Below are 22,767 nucleotides of genomic sequence, written 5' to 3' on the forward strand. Positions count from 1 at the left end.
TTTAAAATGAATTGATTTAATGATTGACTGGTCTTGCATAACATTTGAAACCTCAGATGATCTGACTCTCATGAACTTCAGGTAGACTGTTCAAACATTTTTACCTTTATACAACCTGGGTAAACCATTCACCTTCACACACTTGTGATCCAAGTCATGGCTGCTTATTGAAACTAGCATCTTCCTCAACTCCAATTAGAATGAAATTTAAGCCCTGTTGGGATCAATATACGTTAATCGACTGCATAGTACAATTCTGAATAAATAACGCTATACTTTAGACCTAAATATTCAAATAATCGTTTCAAGTTCATGCCCAAGACATGAAGTATAGTTTATCTGTTTCAATGATCACTCCCAAATACTGTCATCAAATGGGAAGTATAAGATCAGCCCCATGTGTCTTGGGCACAAAAGGGAAAAGATAATGAGCTGATCACATAATTTGCTATTAGAATTAGTAAGTATTGTTAAACAATGGTACTGCAGGGTCACTGAAACAGGTGAACTCTACTTCATCTGCCCCATGGAATGCCAGGTTCAAAATGATAATTTTACATAAACAAGCTCTACTAGAACAATAATATACTGGAAATAAACAAACCTTCCAATGTGCTGGTCTTGAAGAAATGTCATTTTCACGAATATCTAAGTATGTAAGAAAAGATAATGCTACAATGGTGTCGTCTGGTAAAATTTTGATACTGTTTCCTCTTAGAAGCAAAGATACAAGAGTTGTCACATCTTGGAATACAATAGGAACTTCTTCAAAACAATTGCTGTTAAGATTAATGTAAACTAATTTTTTCCAACCACTAATATCTGAAGGCATTTCTTTAAGGAGATTGTCCTCTAAGTTCAGCCACTGTAAATGCTGAAGGTCACAGAGTTCTTTTGGAATAGCTGAGACTTGGTTTTTTCTAAGTCCCAACTTTCTAAGTTGTTTTAGCTTTCCTAAGGATGGCGGCAAAGTGATGATCTGGCAGTTAACCAGCCACAGGCTCTGAAGGGAGGAAAGATTGGCCAAATCATCAGGTAAAGCACTCAGTGGATTATGTGAAGCAGACAAAACCCTGAGCTTTGATAGGTTCCCAATACCTATATTAAAAAAAATTAGAAGAACATATCAAGAATTTGAAAACAAAGAATTTAAAACAAACATTGCAATTTTGGTTGCTTTTATCAAAATCAGTTAAATAATAATGCTTTTAAAATATGTAGTTTTTTTTTTTGTAAACAATATTTGAGAATGGAATTGGCTACTGAAAATGAATTCTTTTTTTTAAAGATACAGATGTAGAGCAGAGAATATCCTGGATAGCTTTTAAAAAAATCTGTTAGTGGTCTTTATCAGTTAAACAAATGCTCTTTTTAAATTTATAAATATAATACAGAGGGAATGTATCAAAACTATTCCAAGATCTTCAATCATTATACACTAGCCTTACTAAAAATTATACTTCAATGGGGATAGAACTGGGTTTAGGTTCTGTTTATGGCTAGTTGAGAAGTTAAGATGCAATTTAATTTTAAAAATAATAATTATATTATAAAAGTACCTGTAGGTAACATAGTGAGCATGTTATTGTCAAGGATGAGTTCTGTTAAATTTGGTAAGGAACACAGCTCTATAGGTGGCATTAACAGCTTGTTGTGGTTGAGCAATAATATCTGAGCAAGTGTGGCACTTTTTAATCTCCCTGTTATTATTGTCAGACACCTGTGGCTCAAATTTATGATTCTATTTTTGTCTTCAATTGCTTTGTCTAAAAACTTTTCTAACTCCCATAGCTCCATGGGTTTTTTGTCAGAATCATAATTGGCTTCATCCATTTTCTATTCATCCACTCCAAAAAATACTTGAGGGACATATTTTCCAATACTGGAAACCTCAACACTTTATGTAGGCCTATTCTTCTTTAATGCTAAAAAAAATAGAAAGAAAAAAGTATTTTTAATTAAGCAACTGACACAGTTTAAACTTTTGTACTTAAGGGTTATTACAACTTCTTTAACAATAAACCAACCTGCTTTAAATCTTAATCTACTCTGTTATGAAATCAATTCAATCAATTTTATTATATAATAATAAGGTAACAATTCTAAAGACTCAAGGATTTGTAGTTAACTGATAAAACACAACTTTTCATTTTTCTTTAGACCAAATGCTTGAAATTCTAAAACAAATATTTAAAAAACTAAAGCAAATATCTGACTGTTTGGTTGGACTCTACTAAAGTTTAGGCCTGACTTATTAATTAATTTTGATAACTAAACTCAATTTTTTTAAAAAGCCAAAACTATTTGGTTGTTTAGGACTATATTTTATCACAGAAAATGTTTTTTGTAGGTAACATGGACTTAGTCCTTAGATCTCAGCCAGTGTTTCTTCCAAACATATTTCTCCAGGGGGGGGGGGGGGGGAAAGTAGACTTTCTTTGGGGGGGGGGGGGGGGGGGGTGGCGGACACTGTTAAAAGTATATATTTTCTATATAAATTTCATTTAGTTCGGGGGGGGGGGGGGTGGTATACTTTCTTTGGGGGGGGAGACCCCCCCCCCCCCCAAAGAGATGCCTGGAAGAAACTCTGCTCAGCCAACCAGAGATAGCATCTCTTATGTAATGCTGATTTTGGGGTATGGCTTTAAATGATAAATTAAACCAATTTAAAGTAAATGTAATAGTACTAAAAGTCACAAGTGACTTATCATTTGAGTCATATGATTAATGATAAGGGTAATCTATCGTTTTGGGTACGTAAAATCGCCCGCGGCTATTAATGTACGAAAACGTTACCTCATTGTCAAGGCTGTAATAGAAGTATATTGTGATATGTTTGTGTCAAATATTATAGATACATGAATAATGAACCTAAATCAATGGCTAAATATATCAATATAGGCCAGAAATTGACTTTAAACAGCAGTGTCTGCAAGCAAGATTTGCTATATAAACAGCAGCCATTTGTAAAATAGAGTGACTTCCGCCTGAATCTCGGCTATAAGTCTATAAAAATAAAACTAACAAGATGTCTGCTATAGTGAATGAGCATGGTTGCATCTGTTGGAAACATCGCTGGTGTTCATTTATTACTGAAAAGTTTTAATTCAATTGTTTAAAAACCGGTACATAAATGAAACAAGGAAATATTTTGGTATTTTTCAAAACATAAATCCTCCTCAAAATGTGAAATAATTATTAAAATGTAAGGAGTCACCTGTTTTTCACATTGACATTACTAGTCGCGGGCGATTTTACGTACTTAAAACGATAGATTACCATGAATATGATAAGTGACATTTCATAATGGTAGCTTATTTTATGAGGTCAGCTTACGTTAAAAAGAATAGATCTAGATTCTAGATCGAATAAAACAGGTCTACTATTCAATGCTACAACCAAACGCGGTTAATTTTCGTTTGAACATTTCTTTAAAATAAATAAATGCGGATCGTTTAGTATGATCTTTTTTCTAACAAATTGTTGCCAGCAGATACTATTTCCGTTATTGTTGTCCTAATTCTAACATTTTATCGCAGAAACATAAATTGTCTATATAGCTTAAAAGTCATGGATATTGAGGGGGCAGTTTATTTAAAATTCTATTGTGCCAATAGATTAATGGAATCGCAACATTTCCGGATCTATTGACTCATTCATCAACAATAAAAGTAGTAGTTAGCCACACTTAAGAATATTTAATCTACACAATAGTTTGCTTACAATACATTAACACATCTCTCCATTAATTTCTACGCAGATCAGGCATTTCAAATTTCTGCGACGCGTAATCAGGGTACATAGATCTAGAATCTATATTTTTATTAATTAAATTTAAAATTCTGGATTCCGTAAAAAACATAGTCTAGATCTGAATAGATCTAGACTAGATCTAGAATTCTAGATCTAACTAATCTCTGCCTTCTCTCTCTGCTAGTGTGCTAACTCAACAACTGCTAAGCCAAGCCTAAGGGCGCTACTTAGATTCTACAGATAGACTGTCACTATGATGGTTAGTCCTACCTAACTAATCCAAAATCCCAATTCTAGCATGAACAAATTATTAGTAGGCCTAATTGACTAATTAATTAATTGTAATACTAATCTAAAGACTAATACCTAAGCCTAATTCAATGGACGCCAGCGAGAAAAGTCTCAAAGGTATTTGAGAGGTCCATAAATTAATTTTAAAATCATGCACGGCGTAGTTACAATTAATATGGTTATAAAACCCTGCCTGTCTGGGTTTTTTTGGACTTTACTAAAGATTGGATATATCTTAGGGAGGCTCACTAACTTAAAAGCGTCCTTGGTTGCTAACCAGAACATGGCGTAAGGATCGGACCATGACTTCCGGCGAGTTTTTCGACTTAGTTCCAGAGACCTTCTTAGAATTACTTTTAAAAATGTTTATCACGAGTAAAATGGCGGGTTTTCACGTTATAAAAACATGCTATAGGTGGCAAGGTTAAATATGCCAGAAAAGCATTTTCAGAAATTGCTTTGGGGAATGTAGGCTAAATTTAAAGTCGGTGTCATTCAAAATAATTTAACTTTTTAAATATAGATCTCCCTCTCACAAAATTGATTTCCAAAGTAAAGCATTATTAGTTTTATCATTCTATGAAAAAATAAATCAAATATCTTCAACACTTTTTTTTATAAGATGTGTCCAAAAAATGACAACCAAATTTTTTTATTTTTTTTGACCACGTGACCGCTATTTGAATGGATACGTTTACCTGGCATGGTTTTTTATTTTGCTCTTTTGTACAATAAAAAATGTTATAAAATTAAAGAAATAAAAGAATTCAAACATCACTTCTGTCTTGTCTTTTTTAAAATTCTTTTCTGATGACATTCTCTTAAATTTTTTCCCTCTATAAATATATCCCGACGATAGACGGGCCAATTCTACTTTTAGGAACTCTCTTGTAAAAAAAAATTAGATCTATTTCACGGTCAATTAAAAAGTTAAACCCTTCAGCTTTTAAGCAGGTTGTCATGGATGGATCCCTCATACCATAGCTGTGAGTGACCAAAAAATTTAAAATTCAATAATTTAGTCTAAAACTTGCAACAACTCCCAAAATTAGTGCCTAGTGGATAAAGTATGGACGTTTTTTATTTAGTTGTCATGTTTAAGTTGAAAATTGAGTACATTTCAAATTTACTAAGAAAATCTAATATATCTGATGTTTTTAATATTTTAGGTAACTAAATAAAAATTAAAAAAAAGCAAAAACAATTTGATTTTCACGTGTAATGGCGACATAAACAAAGGGATCCTGCTATTCGATAGGCCGCCATAAATTTTATTGTACACATTGTAAGCTAAAAATAGAAAAACTAGACTAGGTCATGGGGTTTAAATTTGCATTGTTATTTAAAAACTTGATCTGCAAAGTTTTGTAATCAAATAGTTATCGATCACTAAGTTACTGTACAGCCAATCAATATTTGTCTTACAAAAGGGAAACATCCGGTTATAACTTATGAAAATAAATAGAAATGTAGCCTTAAACTCAACAAATTATTTTCAAGTTCTCTGGATTTGCAACTTTTATAGCATTTATTCTAAAAATATAAAATTTCTAAATTAATTTTAGGCTTAAGTTTTTTTTTTTTTTTCACTGTTTAAATCTAAAAAAGCACATTTTTATTCCATGTCAACAACATTATGGAAGGAATCTCGTCAACTCGCTGGTGTCCATTGCCCTGATAAATGTACTACTGAGAATAATAGTCTCAAAATTATTCAAACCAAAGGGCTGCCCATATCTACATTTTTCCAAATCATATAGTCTAGGCCATTTTATGTTATAAAAATAAATATCATACATATAGGCCTACTTATACTGCTATAAGGCCTAGCTTATATTTTATATAGTTTGCATTTATAATAATAGGTAGCCCTATAAAAATCTGACTGTTTGGTTGGACTAAAGTTTAGGCCTGACTTATTAATTATTTTTGGTAACTATTTTGGTAACTAAACTCATTTTTTTTAAAAAAGACAAAACTATTTGGTTGTTTAGGACTATATTTTATCAAAGAAAATGTTTTTAAAAAATGGCAGAACTCTGTCCTGTGGTTTAAAAAAAATAATTTTCTTTAAAAAATTTTATCTCCAAAGTTTTGAGAACAAATTATTATGAAGTGGAATTGTCAGAATATTGATCACGGTGTTCTCGTACAACCAATTACTGTTTGTCTTACAAAAGTAAAACTTCAGTTTAAATAAATAGAAATGTAGTCTTAAACTCACAAAAAATATTTTTAAGTTCTCTGGATTTACAACATTTATAACATTGATTTTAAAATTATTAAATTTCTGAAAAAAAAAATTCTGGCATAAGTTATTTATTTAAAAAAAAAATTATGACATCTTTGGTGGCAAAATAAAAAAGACCATGATGATTTTATCACATCAACAATAATGATTGAAGGATTCTCATGTACTCATTGATGTCCATTAATTAATAAGACCATATTTTTTGGTACTTATTAATATAAATTAACTAATTAACCAACAATTAGCAGCAGGCAATACTTAAACAAACTGACCGAATGTTGAGTCTAAGTAAGGTAAAGGTAATACCTATCCCAGCTTTGCTTTAAAGTAGATGTACCACTTTTAACATCTACCCCTAACAGTTGAAGTATCAGTTTTAGCTAAGCAAATTATACAGAGAAATGGGTACACCTAGTTAAACTATTAATAATGAGTAGTTTGTACTCCAGTAGTATACTGATAGGTGTAGTTTAACTAATAAAGATGTTGTTACTGTTAGTCTGTGGAGGATGCTATTTATTTTTTAGGTTTGATTATGACAGCAATGCTAACAGAAAGTATCTAATCTACAAATTCATTTCCATACATTTTATATTACAGGCTTAGCTAGCTATAATGAATTCACAAACACTGTTATGACTTTTCTGTTTTTCTTAGCTCTACGGTTTGTCTATTTAACTTTTATAATTTACAAATTTGTAATTTTTTTTTTTTTAAATATGTAAACAATTTTTTTTTACCTTTTTGGCAGCAGAAAACACCTTATCCAAACAGTGTGAATAGAATGCAGTGAGACCAACAGAACCATGGCTGATGAAGGTCAGGATACAACACCATCATCTCCACCACTCCCAAAGAAAGGCTCCTACAATCTAGACTTTGATTCTTTTGATGACTCCATCAACCCATTCCAGCCTAAAGCAAAGCTGAGTTCCTCTCCACCCAACAAGTCCCACATCCCTGCACCTTTACTTGATGATGAGGCAGTAGATCCATTCAAACCCAGGGCTAAAGTTGCCAGTTCTCCTCCTACCTCTCCTAAAGTGAAGGCAAGAAATGACATTGTCCAGCCAAGCAGTGAGGCCCCTGGTGAGCTGGTTGATGGTCACTTGGATGACTGTAACAACAGTAAACAAAGTGATCAAGTTGTGCCTAAGTATGTTCACATTTTATACACAGTAGTTGTTTATTTTAGTGACATTCAAATTTATACCACAATATCTTTATGTTCATGTTATCTACATAATTGATGATGTAAGTGACATTCCGCCAAAATATTTTCTCCTGATTAAAACAAAGTTAAGTTTTTAGAAATCAGTTTTTAAAATTTATTTGCTAATTTACGTTTGAATAAATTAGTTTCAACAGCATGTTGCTTGTCACTCATTTGTTGTTTATTTTGCATCTGGCAGACAAAAGAAGGTGATCAAGAAACCAAAAGTTCAGTCCAAGTTAAAGCTTCCTAAGAAGGTCAAGGCTGCTCAGGTAAATTCAATTTCTTCTCTGTAGAAAATCAGTCACTAAATAAGTCAGCCACAGATATAAAGGCAGAATTTTAAACTGAATGTAGTTTGGCTCTCTTAAAGAATACTTCACTCTTTTCATTCACTATTTAGGATGTAATGGATGATATTCAGATACTGATGCCTGAAAAAGCTGCTAATGAAGAGAAAGCTGAGCCTTCTCGATCTCTTAACCAAAGTCTCACTGATGATAGTCTGCTTCAACAGGCTGGAGGAAATAGTACACTAGACGACAGGAAAGATAATATACCCAGCTCCCCAGCTTCTAGTGAGGCTGTGACTGTCTTAAGAAATCATAACACAGGTTGGTCACATTAGCAGGTCTTTTTTTTTGTTATCTTGTACTACTTGTAGCAACTTGTTTGGTGTAGAGAAGTGGTTGTTCGGTGTTTGTTGACTACAATAAATATTTGAAATTTTTCCTCAGAAACCGATGGCATAAAAGAATTGGATAACTTGAGCCAATCATTTTCAAAAGTAAGATCATTTTTTAAATTTTTCATCTCTACAACAAATAATTAAGTATGATAGAAGTTTCATTCTCCAAAATGATAGCCAGACACACTGGCTTTATTCACTTTTCACTGTGTTCGTAATCTTCAAGTTAAAAACTTCACATTTACATGAACCAGTTGAGTTTTTGATGTTTTACTGTTATTTCATTTGTTTCTTTGGTATAGATACCTAATGTACTGTATATGTTCTTTTAACAGAACGGTCCAGGGAATCTACAAGACAGCTTCAATCAGCAGGGTAAGTTTTAGTTAATAAAAGATGAATGTATCCTATTTATAATTATTAGCTGAAGGATCTTAGATAATGTTTAGAATTTAGTCTGTTGAAATCAATTTCACATACAAATGTTTTTCTGAAAAAATGAAAATTGTGGCAATATTACTAAATCATGAGCATATAACTGATCTGTGTAGTTGTAATATAAATACACTGTTTTCACCAAGTATTTATACATTGCACAGTCATTGTACTCATCTAGTGTGTACATACAGCCCACCATTAGTGTAATCACATCTGTACCAATGTCAGTTGGGTGGTGTAATTTAAAAGCAACAGACTAACACATTTTACTTCTTTCCCTCTTTTGGTTTTTAAAATTTATCAACTGCCAACTAGTGTTCTAATCATTATACCTGTGTTGGGTAGGTATAAAGGTGTTTTTTGGTAAAGGCTGGGACATACTGTGTTGGTCTAGGTAAAAAAATTGTTAGTGAAGGTCAATGTGATCAAATGTTTATTAACTTTATTACATACTGTGTTTGGTTAGGTTTAAAAAATAATAAGAATATCCCAATATAACTCAATATTTTCTCAAAAGAAAAGTTGGATTAGAAGAAACTGGACACTAAAAGCTTACTTTCAAAATTCAGAAAAGAAAAAAACAAATCCTTTCAAATTTCAAGGGAGACAATTCAAAAATTGACGTCTTAACAAGCAAAGTATTTTTTTAAAAAGCTTATCGCCCCTAGTTTTATGAAGATGTCTTTCTCTTTTTTCCCTTCTTCTCTTCTTCCCCCCCCCCCCCCCCCCCCCCCCCCATTGACTCATTTGCTAGGAATGATACAAAAAAATCGATAACATATGTGGCAACTGGTGTTATTGTGTCCACTGGACATAGCTATGGAAGGGGGATGGGGTGGAAAAGGCAACACATGCATGTGGTCTATTGATGTAGACATGATTTTTATCTGAGTAACGAGTTGCTCTAGGATAGCTATAAAACGTTTGACTAGAAATCGATAGTTTGTGTGTTTTTACTATGTTTTAAAGATTTCTCCATCATTGGTAATGGCCTGTATCATGTGCGTATGCTAACGTCCCTTTAGCAGTGTGCCACAAATAGCATAATGACTCGAATGTGTGGCTGTTACATTTAAAATCCATGGGTTGGTGGGTTAACCAAGTATATTACCTTAAAGTCTTTAAGCAAGAAATAACATATATCAGTCCGTTCATTTCCATTCCATTAACTAGTTAGAGAGTTCGTTAAAGTAATGTTGAGCAGCTAACCCAAGGTTAAAGTAGGGGGCTGAGGGGGGGGGGGGGGGCAAATTTGAAAGACTTTTGTGTGAATTGTAATAAACATGGATCAAACTCAACACTGAACGTCAATAAGCTTAGTTGCTGTTTTAGAAAAAAGTTGCAATTTTGATGGCAGGGGAGGTAATAATGGTTTTAAAAAAACACGTGATGACCTTTTAGAATTGTAATATTGTTAGTCTGACAATATTGCAGGGAACTTGTGGGCACTCACCTGCATTACGTCACAACTCTTCAAACATATTGGGAATACAATTCTACACGTTTTCTTTCATTCCTATCGAATGTTAACATCAGATACTATTAGATCTTTGGCAATTGAAGCTGTCGTTTTATACTTATCATTTAAAGATCTCGGCGCACACAGAGTTAAAAATAGTAAAATCTCTTTGAACGAGTGGAATAATAATGCGACACATACCGAAGCACGCACGATATAAAATGGCCGTATAAACCAATATATCAGTGTATAGTGAAGTGAGTACCAAACCAAGGTACCCGTGTAACGTTCCCAGTCCAACCAAAGTACCCGTGTAACGTAACATTCCCAGTCCAGGGAGCGAATGGCTGCACGCAACAATGCTAAGCCCTGGTCTATTAGCATCCCCACGTGAGGCGGCACTGATGAGTAATGCCCCTCCCATTTTCCCACGAGCCTCGCCAGATGTTACATCAACTTTAAAAAAACCGTCAAGCCTAGCGTGCAGGGAACGTAGACTAATGGTGCAGGGCGAACAGCCTCCAGTCGTCTGCTGGCTAGCTCGGGCTCTGGTGAGTACTGGGATATGGGTCAAATACTCGCTTCTTTCTTCATTCATGTGCCTGGGTTACCCTCTTTTAGCATTTCCGGATTACAGTCTAGACGGATTTTGCGGTACTTAGGATAGGATACACGCCATTCTAGTTTATAGGTACACAAGGTAACTAGGTTGTAGTGTAGATAGTGGATTACTTTGTAGGTCATGTGGAATAGTGGTCAAGGGAGTAGCTCACGTTAGTAGCACATGTTATTTAATAGGCCGTGGTAGCACATGTGATATAATAGGATGTGGTAGCACATGTTATATAATGGACCGTGGTAGCACATGTGATATAATAGGCCGTGGTAGCACATGTGATATAATAGGCCGTGGTAGCACATGTGATATAGTAGGCCGTGGTAGCACATGTGATATAGGTAGCACATGTTATATAATAGGCCATTATATCACATGTGATATAGGTAGCACATGTGATATAATAGGCCGTGGTGGCACATGTGATATAGGTAGCACATGTGATATAATAGGCCATTATATCACATGTGATATAGGTAGCACATGTGATATAATAGGCCGTAGTAGCACAAGTGATATTATAGGCCGTGGTAGCACATGTGTTTTATTAGGGCGTGGTAGCACATGTGATATTATAGGCCGTGGTAACACATGTGATATAATAGACAGTGGTATAAAAAGAACGATATACACAAGTGTTTGAAGAGCTGAGTGATTCTAACATCCACTAGGTAAACACAATTCGTGTGTTAGCATTGGTAGGTCTGTAAGAGATCGCTGCGTTCTATGGTAGAACCGGTCAGCTGGTGACGCCTTTGGTCAAATCAATGACCTAACTGATCAGATCAATGACCTAACTGATCGATATCTGACCTAACTGATCAGATCAATGTCCTAACTGATCAGATCTATGACCTAACTGATCAGATCAATGACCTAACTGATCAGATCAATGATCTAACTGATCATATAACTGGTCAAATCAATGACCTAACTGATCGATATCTGACCTAACTGATCAGATCAATGTCCTAATTGATCAGATCTCTGACCTAACTGATCAGATCAATGACCTAACTGATCAGATCAATGACCTAACTGATCAGATCAATGACCTAACTGATCAGATCAATGACCTAACTGGTCAGATCTCTGATCTAACGGGTCTGATCAATGACCTAACTGATCAGGTCAATAACCTAACTGATCAGGTCAATGACCTAACTGATCATATAACTGGTCAGATCAAAGATAAAACAGTTGAGACATCACTGGTCAGATCTATGACATGTCAACACACCACCGTCCAGCAGACACGTGATGTATCATGTCGTGTATACATACCGCGACGTTTTCCCTGATGAATCCATGTCTGGTCACGTCATCCTCCATGTCTGTGCATGTATTTGCTGGTCAATCCCACAAGCCGTGATGCCGGCACCTATCTGTGGATGATCCCGTCCCACCAGCCGTGATGCCGGCACCTATCTGTGGATGATCCCGTCCCACCAGCCGTGATGCCGGCACATATCTGTAGATCCTACCACCTGTGTGACGTCCCCGATGCTGTATCGGGTTTGACTGCGGCCGGCCATACACCGCCTGTATGTCGCCGCTCTCTGCCGCCTGCTTGAGGCCGCCCAGCTGTGTGGGATCGATGAGCCCGCACGAGCGAGTCTCGTGGTCACATACCTACTGTGTCGGATCTGTGTCGTCAGGGATATCACACTGACCGCTTGGACACAGGCTCGAGGGTGTGCTATGAGTGTGTCAAAGACAAACAGTAAGTCGTGTGTGTCGGTGTGTAGGCCTCTGTGTATTGATCCGTCTGGGCATCGAGTTCGGCTGTGTGCCGGGGATTAGCTTGTTATTCTCAGCTGTCTACCGTCTGGTGCTAGATTTGGACTATGCCGTCAGATCTGGTGCAAAGGCTGGACTATGTAGGCGGTTTCAGCGGCATCTGTACACACTAGTTTGATGACATCACTAAAATGTGTACATGACCTAGTTTTCCGCGATTAATGACATCATAACAATGTACATGACCTAGTTTTCCGCGATTAATGACATCATAACAATGTACATGACCTAGTTTGGCGCGATGGATGACCTCATCAAGATATGTACATGAACTCATACGTACAAAATTTGCCGCGATCGGTGATATCACCGTTTGTACAAGACCTAGTTAATTGCTATACACAAATCAACACAAAAGAAGACAAAAGCATGTTCTTTAAAAAATCTTTGTTTAAAAACTGTCGTGAAGGACAAGAGTTGTCGTGTAAGACTAAAGATTGTCGTTAAGGACTAGTGACTAGGGCTAGTCAGATGTAGACAAGGGCTAGTCAGATGTAGACTAGGGCTAGTCAGATGTAGACTAGGGCTAGTCAGATGTAGACAAGGGCTAGTCAGATGTAGACTAGGGCTAGTCAGATGTAGACAAGGGCTAGTCAGATGTAGACAAGGGCTAGTCAGATGTAGACAAGGGCTAGTCAGATGTAGACAAGGGCTAGTCAGATGTAGACTAGGGCTAGTCAGATGTAGACTAGGGCTAGTCGGATGTAGACTAGGGCTAGTCAGATGTAGACTAGGGCTAGTCAGATGTAGACTAGGGCTAGTCGGATGTAGACTAGGGCTAGTCAGATGTAGACATGGGCTAGTCAGATGTAGACTAGGGCTAGTCAGATGTAGACTAGGGCTAGTCGGATGTAGACTAGGGCTAGTCGGATGTAGACAAGGGCTAGTCAGATGTAGACATGGGCTAGTCAGATGTAGACTAGGGCTAGTCAGATGTAGACTAGGGCTAGTCGGATGTAGACTAGGGCTAGTCGGATGTAGACTAGGGCTAGTCAGATGTAGACTAGGGCTAGTCAGATGTAGACAAGGGCTAGTTAGATGTAGACTGTGGTTATGAGCTTGAGCAACTTGATTCTCCACGTTCACGCCAATTCTTGTCGCGTCATTGAATTATGTGACGTCGGCGCTGCTCCTGAACGGAAGCATTGATCAGCAAATAGAAAATAGTGGGAGAAGTTTGTCAATAGTTGGTACTGCTTGCCACCAGGCAGCTCTAGATCATGGTATGGTAGGGTGGATTCACTCGGCCTTTCTTGTCTCATTGTCTGATGGGGGGGGGGGGGGGGGGTGACTGTCGTACAAAGTAAAAGTTGGGTACACTTCAAATAGCGCTGGCGTGATATAGGAATTCTTTGTATCGCTACAATAAAACTAAATCTAGTTTGTAGATTATGTAGATTATCTAGAATCTAGATCTGAGACTTAGATTCAGCTATGCTATTGACCTACAACAGGACGATTCAACTTTCTTACGTCCCTTAACTTGAGTTACATATGCACTGAATACCTATCTACAAGCATATCTCGTTGACTTGTTTTTACCAATGTCAATACAGATAAGTATCTGTCATATTTTTTTACCGAATAAAACGGCTTGACAAAGCAAGAAAAACCGGATAGAATTCAGTTCTAAAAATCAGCTTCGGTGGATGGGCTACTACTACTAGTCTAATACTTAGATCTAGTAAAGTTATGTGTGATCTTAGTTATCTAGTGCACATTTTAAAATTGTGTTCTGTGTATTTTCTGTTTCAAATATTCAAGACTATTTATAGCTGCTATATATGTTACACACGACCCTAAGTTCACAGTAAAACAGTTCAAGCATGATCTATATCCTTCAGTGCCAGCCGAGGCCGTAGGAGAGCTCTGATTTAGGCTAAAGGTTACGTTAGTTTTAGGGTGATCTGCGGTTCTGACGGCATTGGTCTGGTTGTAAACCTATCTCGTATAGATCTATATTAGTATCAGAACCGCTAACGTTATGGTTAGGGATGAGGTAGGTTACTGGTTAGGGATGAGGTGGGTTACTGGTTAGGGATGAGGTAGGTTACTGGTTAGACATGAGGTGGGTTACTGGTTAGACATGAGGTGGGTTACTGGTTAGGGATGAGGTGGGTTACTGACTAGCCCCTGGTTAGGGATGACAACTATCGTAAAGCACCGCTCTGGAAAAGGCTGGAGTTTAAAAGAAAATCATGCACTAGTCTGTATTAACCTCGCGCATGTCTGGGTTCGTTGTCATGTCTCAATAGACATGTCCAGAAGACACATTTGACTTAAAGAAGTGAATCTGTCTGAGGAAATACGAAATACTGCTCAAAATATTATTGTTAAAAGTAAACACAAATGCTTGTCTTTACTATTTTAACCATTTAGCGTCGTCTTTGTATAACGTCATATTTGAGCTTACCGCCCCTTCGTCCTACTGTAAAACTACGTTTTTACAGAAAGATCTCCCACTGTCCTCCCTATTTTCCTCTACACAAAAAGCTAAATTCTTTTTATTACTAGATGTACACATCTTAAATCCAGAATAAGCAACTCGTATTTGTATGCTAATTTACTGTAGGGGTCGCGGACAGGGTTCTTTGTTGGCAGCTCAGGTGTCAGGTAGACTAGCTTGGATGTTGTGTAGGTGTGATGTTAGGGGTAGTGGCTGCTGGGTGGATAGGTTAGCTCATGCTAGCCGCGTAAACAGTGGATAACATGGTTAACTGGTGGATCATAACACCTGGTTAACTAGTGTATCATAACACATGGTTAACTAGTGGATCATCATACATGGTTAACTAGTGGATCATAACACATGGTTAACGTGTGGATCATAACACATGGTTAACTAGTGGATCATAACACATGGTTAACTAGTGGATCATAACACATGGTTAACTAGTGGATCATAACACATGGTTAACTAGTGGATCGTAACACATGGTTAACTAGTGGATCATAACACAAGGTTAACTAGTGGATCATAGCATATGGTTAACTAGTGGATCGTAACACAAGGTTAACTAGTGGATCATAGCATATGGTTAACTAGTGGATCGTAACATATGGTTAACTAGTGGATCGTAACACATGGTTAACTAGTGGATCGTAACACATGGTTTATTATTAGATCTTAACTTAGGGTAAATAGACAAGGAAAGAGATAGCTGGACACCCATAAGGTTGTGAACTTAACTCCATCAATTGAGTCCTCAAGTTACCCATACTTTAGTTTTTTCACCATGTCACTTTTGCTTTTGTTGTGTCACCAATCCACCCATGCTATAGTTGTGTCACCAATCCACCCATACTATAGTTGTGTCACCAATCCACTCATGCTATAGTTGTGTCACCAATCCACCCATACTTAAGTTGTGTCACCATGTCACTTTTGCTTTTGTTGTGTCACCAATCCACCCATGCTATAGTTGTGTCACCAATCCACCCATGCTATAGTTGTGTCACCAATCCACCCATACTATAGTTGTGTCACCAATCCACCCATACTTAAGTTGTGTCACCAATCCACCCATACTTTAGTTGTGTCACCAATCCAACCATACTATAGTTGTGTCACCAATCCACCAATAATTTAGTTGTGTCACCAATCCACCCATGCTATAGTTGTGTCACCCATCCACCCATGGTATAGCTGTGTCACCAATCCACCCATGCTATAGTTGTGTCACCAATCCACCCATACTTTAGTTGTGTCACCAATCCACCCATACTTTAGTTGTGTCACCAATCCACCCATACCTTAGTTGTGTCACCAATCTACCCATACTTTTGTTGTGTCACCAATCCACCCATGCTATATTTGTGTCAGCCATCCACCCATGCTATAGTTGTGTCACCAATCCACCCATGCTATAGCTGTGTCACCAATCCACCCATGCTATAGTTGTGTCACCAATCCACCAATAATTTAGTTGTGTCACCAACCCACCCATACTATAGTTGTGTCACCAATCCACCCATACTATAGTTGTCACCAACCCACCCATACTTTAGTTGTGTCACCAATCCACCCATACCTTAGTTGTGTCACCAATCCGCCCATACTTTTGTTGTGTCACCAATCCACCCATACTATAGTTGTGTCACCAATCCACCCATGCTATAGTTGTGTCACCATGTCACCCATACTTTAGTTGTGTCACCAATCCACCTATACTATAGTTGTGTCACCAATCCACCCATTCTTTAGTTGTGTCACCAATCCACCCATACTATAGTTGTATCACCAATCCACCCATACTATAGTTGTGTCACCAATCCACCCATGCTTTAGTCCTGTATTGTGTGTTCTGGTCCCATTGTTTTATAGGTCTCTGTGATGCATGTTTTATGTCCCTTAAGTTTCCTCTATAGTTTCCCTGTAATATTTGAATTTTTCCTGTTTTCTAGTTTCCATCTGGTATTTGTAATGTTCCTGTTTTCCTAGTTTCCCTCTGGTATTTGTAGTGTTCCTGTTTTTCTAGTTTCCCTCTGGTATTTGTAGTGTTCCTGTTTTTCTAGTTTCCCTCTGGTATTTGTAGTGTTCCTGTTTTTCTAGTTTCCCTCTGGTATTTGTAGTGTTCCTGTATACTTTGATCAAATGCGCTGGTTTATTCACTTCCTGTTTGTACTCAGTGAACCTGGACATGTGTGTATGATGGTGGGTGGGGGGAGGGGGGAGCACAAATCTTCACTGCAGCTTAGCCTAAAATCTCCAGCATATGATATATGATAGCAGAGAAATGACTTACTCTCCTTAACCCTCCCCCACCGCAGCCCTTCATCCATCTCCCCCTCCCCCCATCAAATAATATTATGGTACAATTTTGTGGGGGAAAATGACATGTTTTTTAGACTGATTTAAACCCCAAACACAGGTGCTGTTACAGGATTTGTTATCTTTATCTACAGAGAGATTGTCAGATCAGCCATCATCCCCACAAGAAGATAAATTACATCACTCCAAGTAAGTTTTTATGGTGCTAGCTGCAACATAGGCTATCCAAGTTTGCTTAGAATCATTATACACCGTTGCTTAAATTCAATAGACTATTACTTGTTGTTTTTTTTTATCAACAAACATATTTATTTATCCACAAACAATATTGTTCATATCAACAAACACTTGCTTGTATCAACAAAGCCTGTTGTTTACATCAACAAACACTTAAATAACAATTTGCTTGTATCAACAAACACTGTTGTTCATATCAACAAACACTGTTGATCATATCAACAAACACTGTTGTTCATGTCAACAAACACTGTTGTTCATATCAACAAACACTGTTGTTCATGTCAACAAACACTGTTGTTCATATCAACAAACACTGTTGTTCATATCAACAAACACTGTTCATATCAACAAACACTGTTGTTCATATCAACAAACACTGTTCATATCAACAAACACTGTTGTTCATATCAACAAACACTGTTAGACACACCTGTTGATAAGAATTGTTGCTAGCACCCATCAGTGTTGACCCTAGCTTGTGTTGTCTGAAGGAATGATGATATGCTTGTGTTGTCTGAAGGAATGATGATATGCTTGTGTTGTCTGAAGGAATGATGATATGCTTGTGTTGTCTGAAGGAATGATGATATGCTTGTGTTGTCTGAAGGAATGATGATATGCTTGTGTTGTCTGAAGGAATGATGATATGCTTGTGTTGTCTGAAGGAATGATGATATGCTTGTGTTGTCTGAAGGAATGATGATATGCTTGTGTTGTCTGAAGGAATGATGATATGCTTGTGTTGTCTGAAGGAATGATGATATGCTTGTGTTGTCTGAAGGAATGATGATATGCTTGTGAAAACATCGCCTGAAGGGAAACAAGCCAAGAAACATCCAGCAGCGAATGCATTAGCTAACTTGCAAGCAGAACCCATCTCAAGAGGAGCTGACCCTAAAGTAAGTCTCTCCTTGGTGTGCTCTTGATCTGCTTGGTAGCCAAACTAAAAGATATGTACTTAGATGGATATCCCTAAACAACAACGCATAAATGTATCTGTAGATATACACGTTTATGTAGGAACTGACATTCTTAACACAGCATTAATTATATTCAGCAGTCAGATGATTAGATTAGAGTTAGTCTGTTAGTTTTTGATGTTGCTGTGGGTTTGTTCTACCCCAGTTAGATGATTAGAGTTAGTCTGTTAGAGTTTGATGTTGCTCTGGGTCTGAAGTTAGTGGATATACCTAATGTTGATCCAACTCAGCAATTCATTCTAGAAAAAAAAAAAATTTTTAAAAAGAAAAATTAATTTTGATGAGTTAAGTAGGCTTAGGTGTGACATTATTTAGGGGTCAGGGGTCAAGTTTTAGGGAAAAAACATGACATCATTTATAGATGATAGAATATTTTAGTAAAAAATAAAATCTTGTGTAAATAAATTTAGTGTTTTTGAAAAACAGCCTTTTATTCCGTGTAAATAAATTTAGTGTTTTTAAAAAATAGCCTCAGAATTTATGCTATCATCCAAACAGATTTGTGTACTTAGAAATATTAGTATGATACATCAGGAAATTATGCAGGGAACAGCAAAATGACACTTGTTTTGGTATAACATAAAAAATCTTGTAGTGATAGGCAACAATCAGTCATTTTTCATGATTGGTACACATTATATTAACATAACCTTGTAAACCTTTTCCTACTGTAGTATGAATGATAATCGTTGTCATTAAACAAAGAAAAATGCATATCTGATTAAGAAATCTGCCCGAGGGCTATGTAATACACTGAATGTATGTCTACTGTATCAGCTGTTGTATGTATATGAGCATTGAGTAGCTACCAGAGACTTAATCAACCTGCTTTAGCTCTCTACCTGTGAGAGACTGAAACCTGTTTTTTCTCTCTACTTGCAAGAGTGAGTCTAGTTCTGAAGACAGCCTGTTTTATGACGCGGTTGACTATCCGCCTGTGGCACCAACAAAAACTAAGCTGGGACAGGTACCCAGAGCTCAGCTCTTTTTATTTCCTGGCATGATCACATCTTTCAACTGACCCCTTGTAGCTTACACTTGACAACATACCAGGCTGCTAGTTTTCTTACGTAGCATGGAACAGTGGACTTAGCTTGTAGAAATCTTTTTGCTTTTGTTGTCATTAACATTACAACTTTAACAAAATTCTTGAAAAGAAACATTTAATAACATGTATTATTCAAAGGCTTGGCTGTGTTGTATTTATTATCTACTTGAAAAAATATGTATTCACTAGGCTTGGGAAGTAATTTTAATCTCAATCCACCAATTACATACACACAATGTTTAGAATCATGTCTGACTGCCTTTCCTGGTAACTAGTAATTAAACCCAATTACTTACTGGGCTTAAGTGACTTGGTATTAACGAGTTGTTACAAATGTTCTCATCAACATCTCACATACATTCTCACATACTTCTCTTCATACATTTATGAATTTATTACCATACAAATATACACACTTATGACTGTTACAATACAACATAAACTTAGCTTTATATGCTCATGAATTTATTGCAATGCAACTAATGTGGGAACATTCTTGTATTGAATAAATATTTCTTGCATTATAATCCTATATATTTTACAATTTTTTGTATTTAAATACTTGACTGTTTACATGCACAAATGCTATGCCTAATAAGCTAGAAAAGAAACACATGTGACATAGCTGAATGTGTGTGTGAGTACTGACCACACATGAATGGTTTACAACTAACATCTGTTCAGCCTGTCTAGCTTTTCACCAAGTTTACATGGCTTTTGTCTAACACTTTTTCTTTAACCCATTTAGTTTTTATTTATTTATTTTTTTAAACTTTACTGCAGTAATTTTAAGACAAATGGTGAGTACTAAGAACTGCTGATTGCATGTCTGCATCTTATGTAAGACAATTAAAAAAAATATTGCCGTCACATGATCAGTTGTTATTGTATCCAAATATTTCCAGTTAATTGTGGGGGAATTATTTTTTTCAGATGAATTGTGGTGAAGTCCATCACTAGAGGAAACAATGAGTTCCCACCTTGTAATGTAGCTCATGTTAAATGTTTTGGGTTTTTTGTTTCGTTTTTTTTTTTTTTTTTGCTTATTCTGTTCCACTTTTTCACAATGTTAGTTGTTCTTTTTGAACTTGCCAGATTTCCATTCAGTTTGCTGTGAACAATAAAATTGAATTTATTTACTGCCTATGATATTGTATGTACCCAAAGTGTATTGTTTTTGTTTTTTGCACAGAAAAACAGTACTATTATGGACAGAGGTCCCAGCCAACAGGAAGGGGGAGATAACAAAGAAACAGTTGTTCAGCTAGTGCAGGTAAAGTCACCCAACATTTTCTCCCTTTGTGCAGCTGTCTTAAAGCTTCTGGCCTTTTTATTTTTCGTGGGCTTCAACTACTCCGTTTTATTTGGTCTCTTTTAGAATGCACGGTTGTCCTAAGAACCAAACACTTTTTTTCAGGATTTTAAAATATTTGAATATATTTTATCTTCCACACTTTGGCATAAATCATTGTAATGCACAAACATTTTATAAAACCTTTTTATAACTCTACGGCACTGAACTGATCGTGTAAATATGTCAATCTCTGAGACACTTTTATGGCAGCACCATTTCTAATGTTGCAACTCAAAACACTTGATGTATTCAGCTTGTGTTGTGTTCTGTGTCCGTGTTTTTAATAATATTTTTTTTCACTCACTTGTGGTTTATTTTTACATCAGAAATGTGAAATATATAAATATTAATTTGGTAGTTACATTACATTTGTAATGCTCCATCTTTTCCTTAGGATCGACCGAATTTTGCTTTAAGAAGGGTAATTTGTTGATTAAAATTGATTTGAAGTTTTAAAATGAATTTACTTTGAATTTGTAAAATAAATTTTTTGGCTTAAAGGTGCATCAGTTTTATTTTAAAAGTATTACACTTGAACAATTGTTTTCAAATTTGTCATTCAATTTATTTTGATTGCACAATCAAGCAACACAAATTTAGCATAAATTACATTAGAAAGTTTTGTTTTAACTCATGATCACAAAATCTTTGAAATGTTTAGTGGAAAAAAATATGTTTTCACATCAACTTTTACATGCAAATTTAACATATTGTGTTATCAATCCCAATCTTTTGTTTCAACTAATCTCTGAGGCAATCAGTTCCCACTCTGATACAAGACCAAGGATTTGTTAAATTAGAAGTCAATCAATTTTATTTTCATTAACTTTACATGCTTATATGCTTCATTACTAGTTAACAACAACAGCTTAACAATTGTGCCTTCAAGATGTGTCTCTTTATTTGGCTTTTAATTGTTTTGTTGTTGACAGATTCTATTTTTTGCTTTTTTTGTGTCTTTATTTTGTTTGACACAATCAATGTTGCTTTTTTTATTTGTATATTTTGTTTTGATCCTCAAGGAAGTTGGATACTCTCAGGTAACCTTTGAGCAACAAAAGCCTTAGTTGTGTGCATGGGTGTTTTTCTTTTCACACTCACACTGGTATGCCACCATCAAACCGTTCTCTTGCGCAACTTAATCAGACCAAGTTTCAGTTATTTATATTCAATACACAGTATACAATATATTCCTTTATACTTTTGTTTTCCCACTATGTTACTGCCAACCCATGCTATACTAAGTGTAACTACAACAACCATGTAGCTAATACTCCAACCAGTTGAGCTAACAGTTGTCACCAGCATGCCCCACTCAGTATGTGCTTGCTTTGTGACACTCATCTGACATAAGTCGCAAGCTAGGATAGGATCTATGATATGTTGGTGGACATTGGTTTATGTGACATGTATCTTTTATCTCTAATGGCCAGGGAATCTGTCATGTTTCAGGATTCAGTTGTTTAGTTTTTTTTTATTTGAAATTTTTTTTTATTAGAATTACGTAGATTGGGTCTAATGATGTATAATTAGTTTGTTGCTAACACAAATCTAAACCATGTTTTTTAGAGAACCTAAACCATGTTTTATTAGACAATCTAAACCATGTTTTATTAGACGTGTGCTGTGTGTAGCTGTGAGCTTCCAATCCTTGTTGCTAACAATCTGTCATCTCTCCTTGCATTTGAGATTTTCTTCTTGTCTGTAGACCTAGAGGTTTCTGGTTCACTTCAAGGGTGTTGGGGAAATTAATGGATTCTCTTTTCTTCTACGACCCTGTAAGATCAAGCTAGATCCTATCTACTTGTACAAGTCTAATACAATTAGGGTTTTATCCACCCAGACCCCCACTTGTAGTAGAAGTG

The 22,767-nt window shown here is 36.2% G+C and overlaps 2 protein-coding genes across 7 annotated transcripts in view; one reads left to right on the top strand and one right to left on the bottom strand.

Annotated features, from left to right (window-relative positions):
• On the bottom strand, nucleotides 1-7,175 carry LOC131943736 (leucine-rich repeat protein SHOC-2). Of its 2 annotated transcripts, none has more exons than XM_059303961.1 (4): nucleotides 7,036-7,175; nucleotides 1,560-1,925; nucleotides 605-1,098; nucleotides 1-214 (listed from the first exon to the last, which is right to left on the bottom strand). In XM_059303961.1, the coding sequence occupies exons 2-4, from the start codon at nucleotides 1,831-1,833 to the stop codon at nucleotides 155-157; spliced, it is 828 nt and encodes a 275-aa protein (XP_059159944.1). In that variant the 5' UTR covers nucleotides 1,834-1,925; nucleotides 7,036-7,175; the 3' UTR covers nucleotides 1-154. The 2 variants fall into 2 exon arrangements, with proteins under 2 accessions (XP_059159944.1, XP_059159945.1); XM_059303962.1 differs by lacking the exon at nucleotides 7,036-7,175 and adding an exon at nucleotides 3,337-3,528.
• Nucleotides 7,102-22,767, top strand: part of LOC131943734 (transforming acidic coiled-coil-containing protein 2) — a 21,510-nt gene continuing 5,844 nt past the window's right edge. The window contains exons 1-10 of one of the 5 annotated variants that reach the window (XM_059303956.1): nucleotides 7,102-7,451; nucleotides 7,708-7,780; nucleotides 7,912-8,122; nucleotides 8,246-8,295; nucleotides 8,532-8,571; nucleotides 17,415-17,469; nucleotides 18,302-18,419; nucleotides 19,384-19,467; nucleotides 20,741-20,821; nucleotides 21,297-21,323. In XM_059303956.1, the coding sequence (XP_059159939.1) occupies nucleotides 7,102-7,451; nucleotides 7,708-7,780; nucleotides 7,912-8,122; nucleotides 8,246-8,295; nucleotides 8,532-8,571; nucleotides 17,415-17,469; nucleotides 18,302-18,419; nucleotides 19,384-19,467; nucleotides 20,741-20,821; nucleotides 21,297-21,323 (1,089 nt within the window). Of the gene's footprint in view, nucleotides 7,452-7,707; nucleotides 7,781-7,911; nucleotides 8,123-8,245; nucleotides 8,296-8,531; nucleotides 8,572-17,414; nucleotides 17,470-18,301; nucleotides 18,420-19,383; nucleotides 19,468-20,740; nucleotides 20,822-21,296; nucleotides 21,324-21,924; nucleotides 21,943-22,767 lie in introns of all 5 variants that reach the window. The other 4 variants (XM_059303957.1, XM_059303958.1, XM_059303959.1 and 1 more) reach the window with 4 other exon arrangements.

Source organism: Physella acuta, unplaced genomic scaffold, assembly GCF_028476545.2.
Source record: "Physella acuta isolate Inbredline_101_S28 unplaced genomic scaffold, ASM2847654v3 ptg000466l, whole genome shotgun sequence".
Classification (NCBI taxonomy): Eukaryota; Metazoa; Mollusca; class Gastropoda; family Physidae; genus Physella; species Physella acuta.

Coding starts and splice junctions, on each gene's coding strand:
- LOC131943736 (XM_059303961.1), bottom strand. CDS start 1,833: ATGGATGAAGCCAATTATGATTCTGACAAAAAACCCATGGAGCTATGG. Junction 1,099..1,559: donor GCTCACTATGTTACCTACAG/GTACTTTTATAA, acceptor TTTTTAATATAG/GTATTGGGAACCTATCAAAG. Junction 215..604: donor CAAGACCAGCACATTGGAAG/GTTTGTTTATTT, acceptor TGATCCCAACAG/GGCTTAAATTTCATTCTAAT.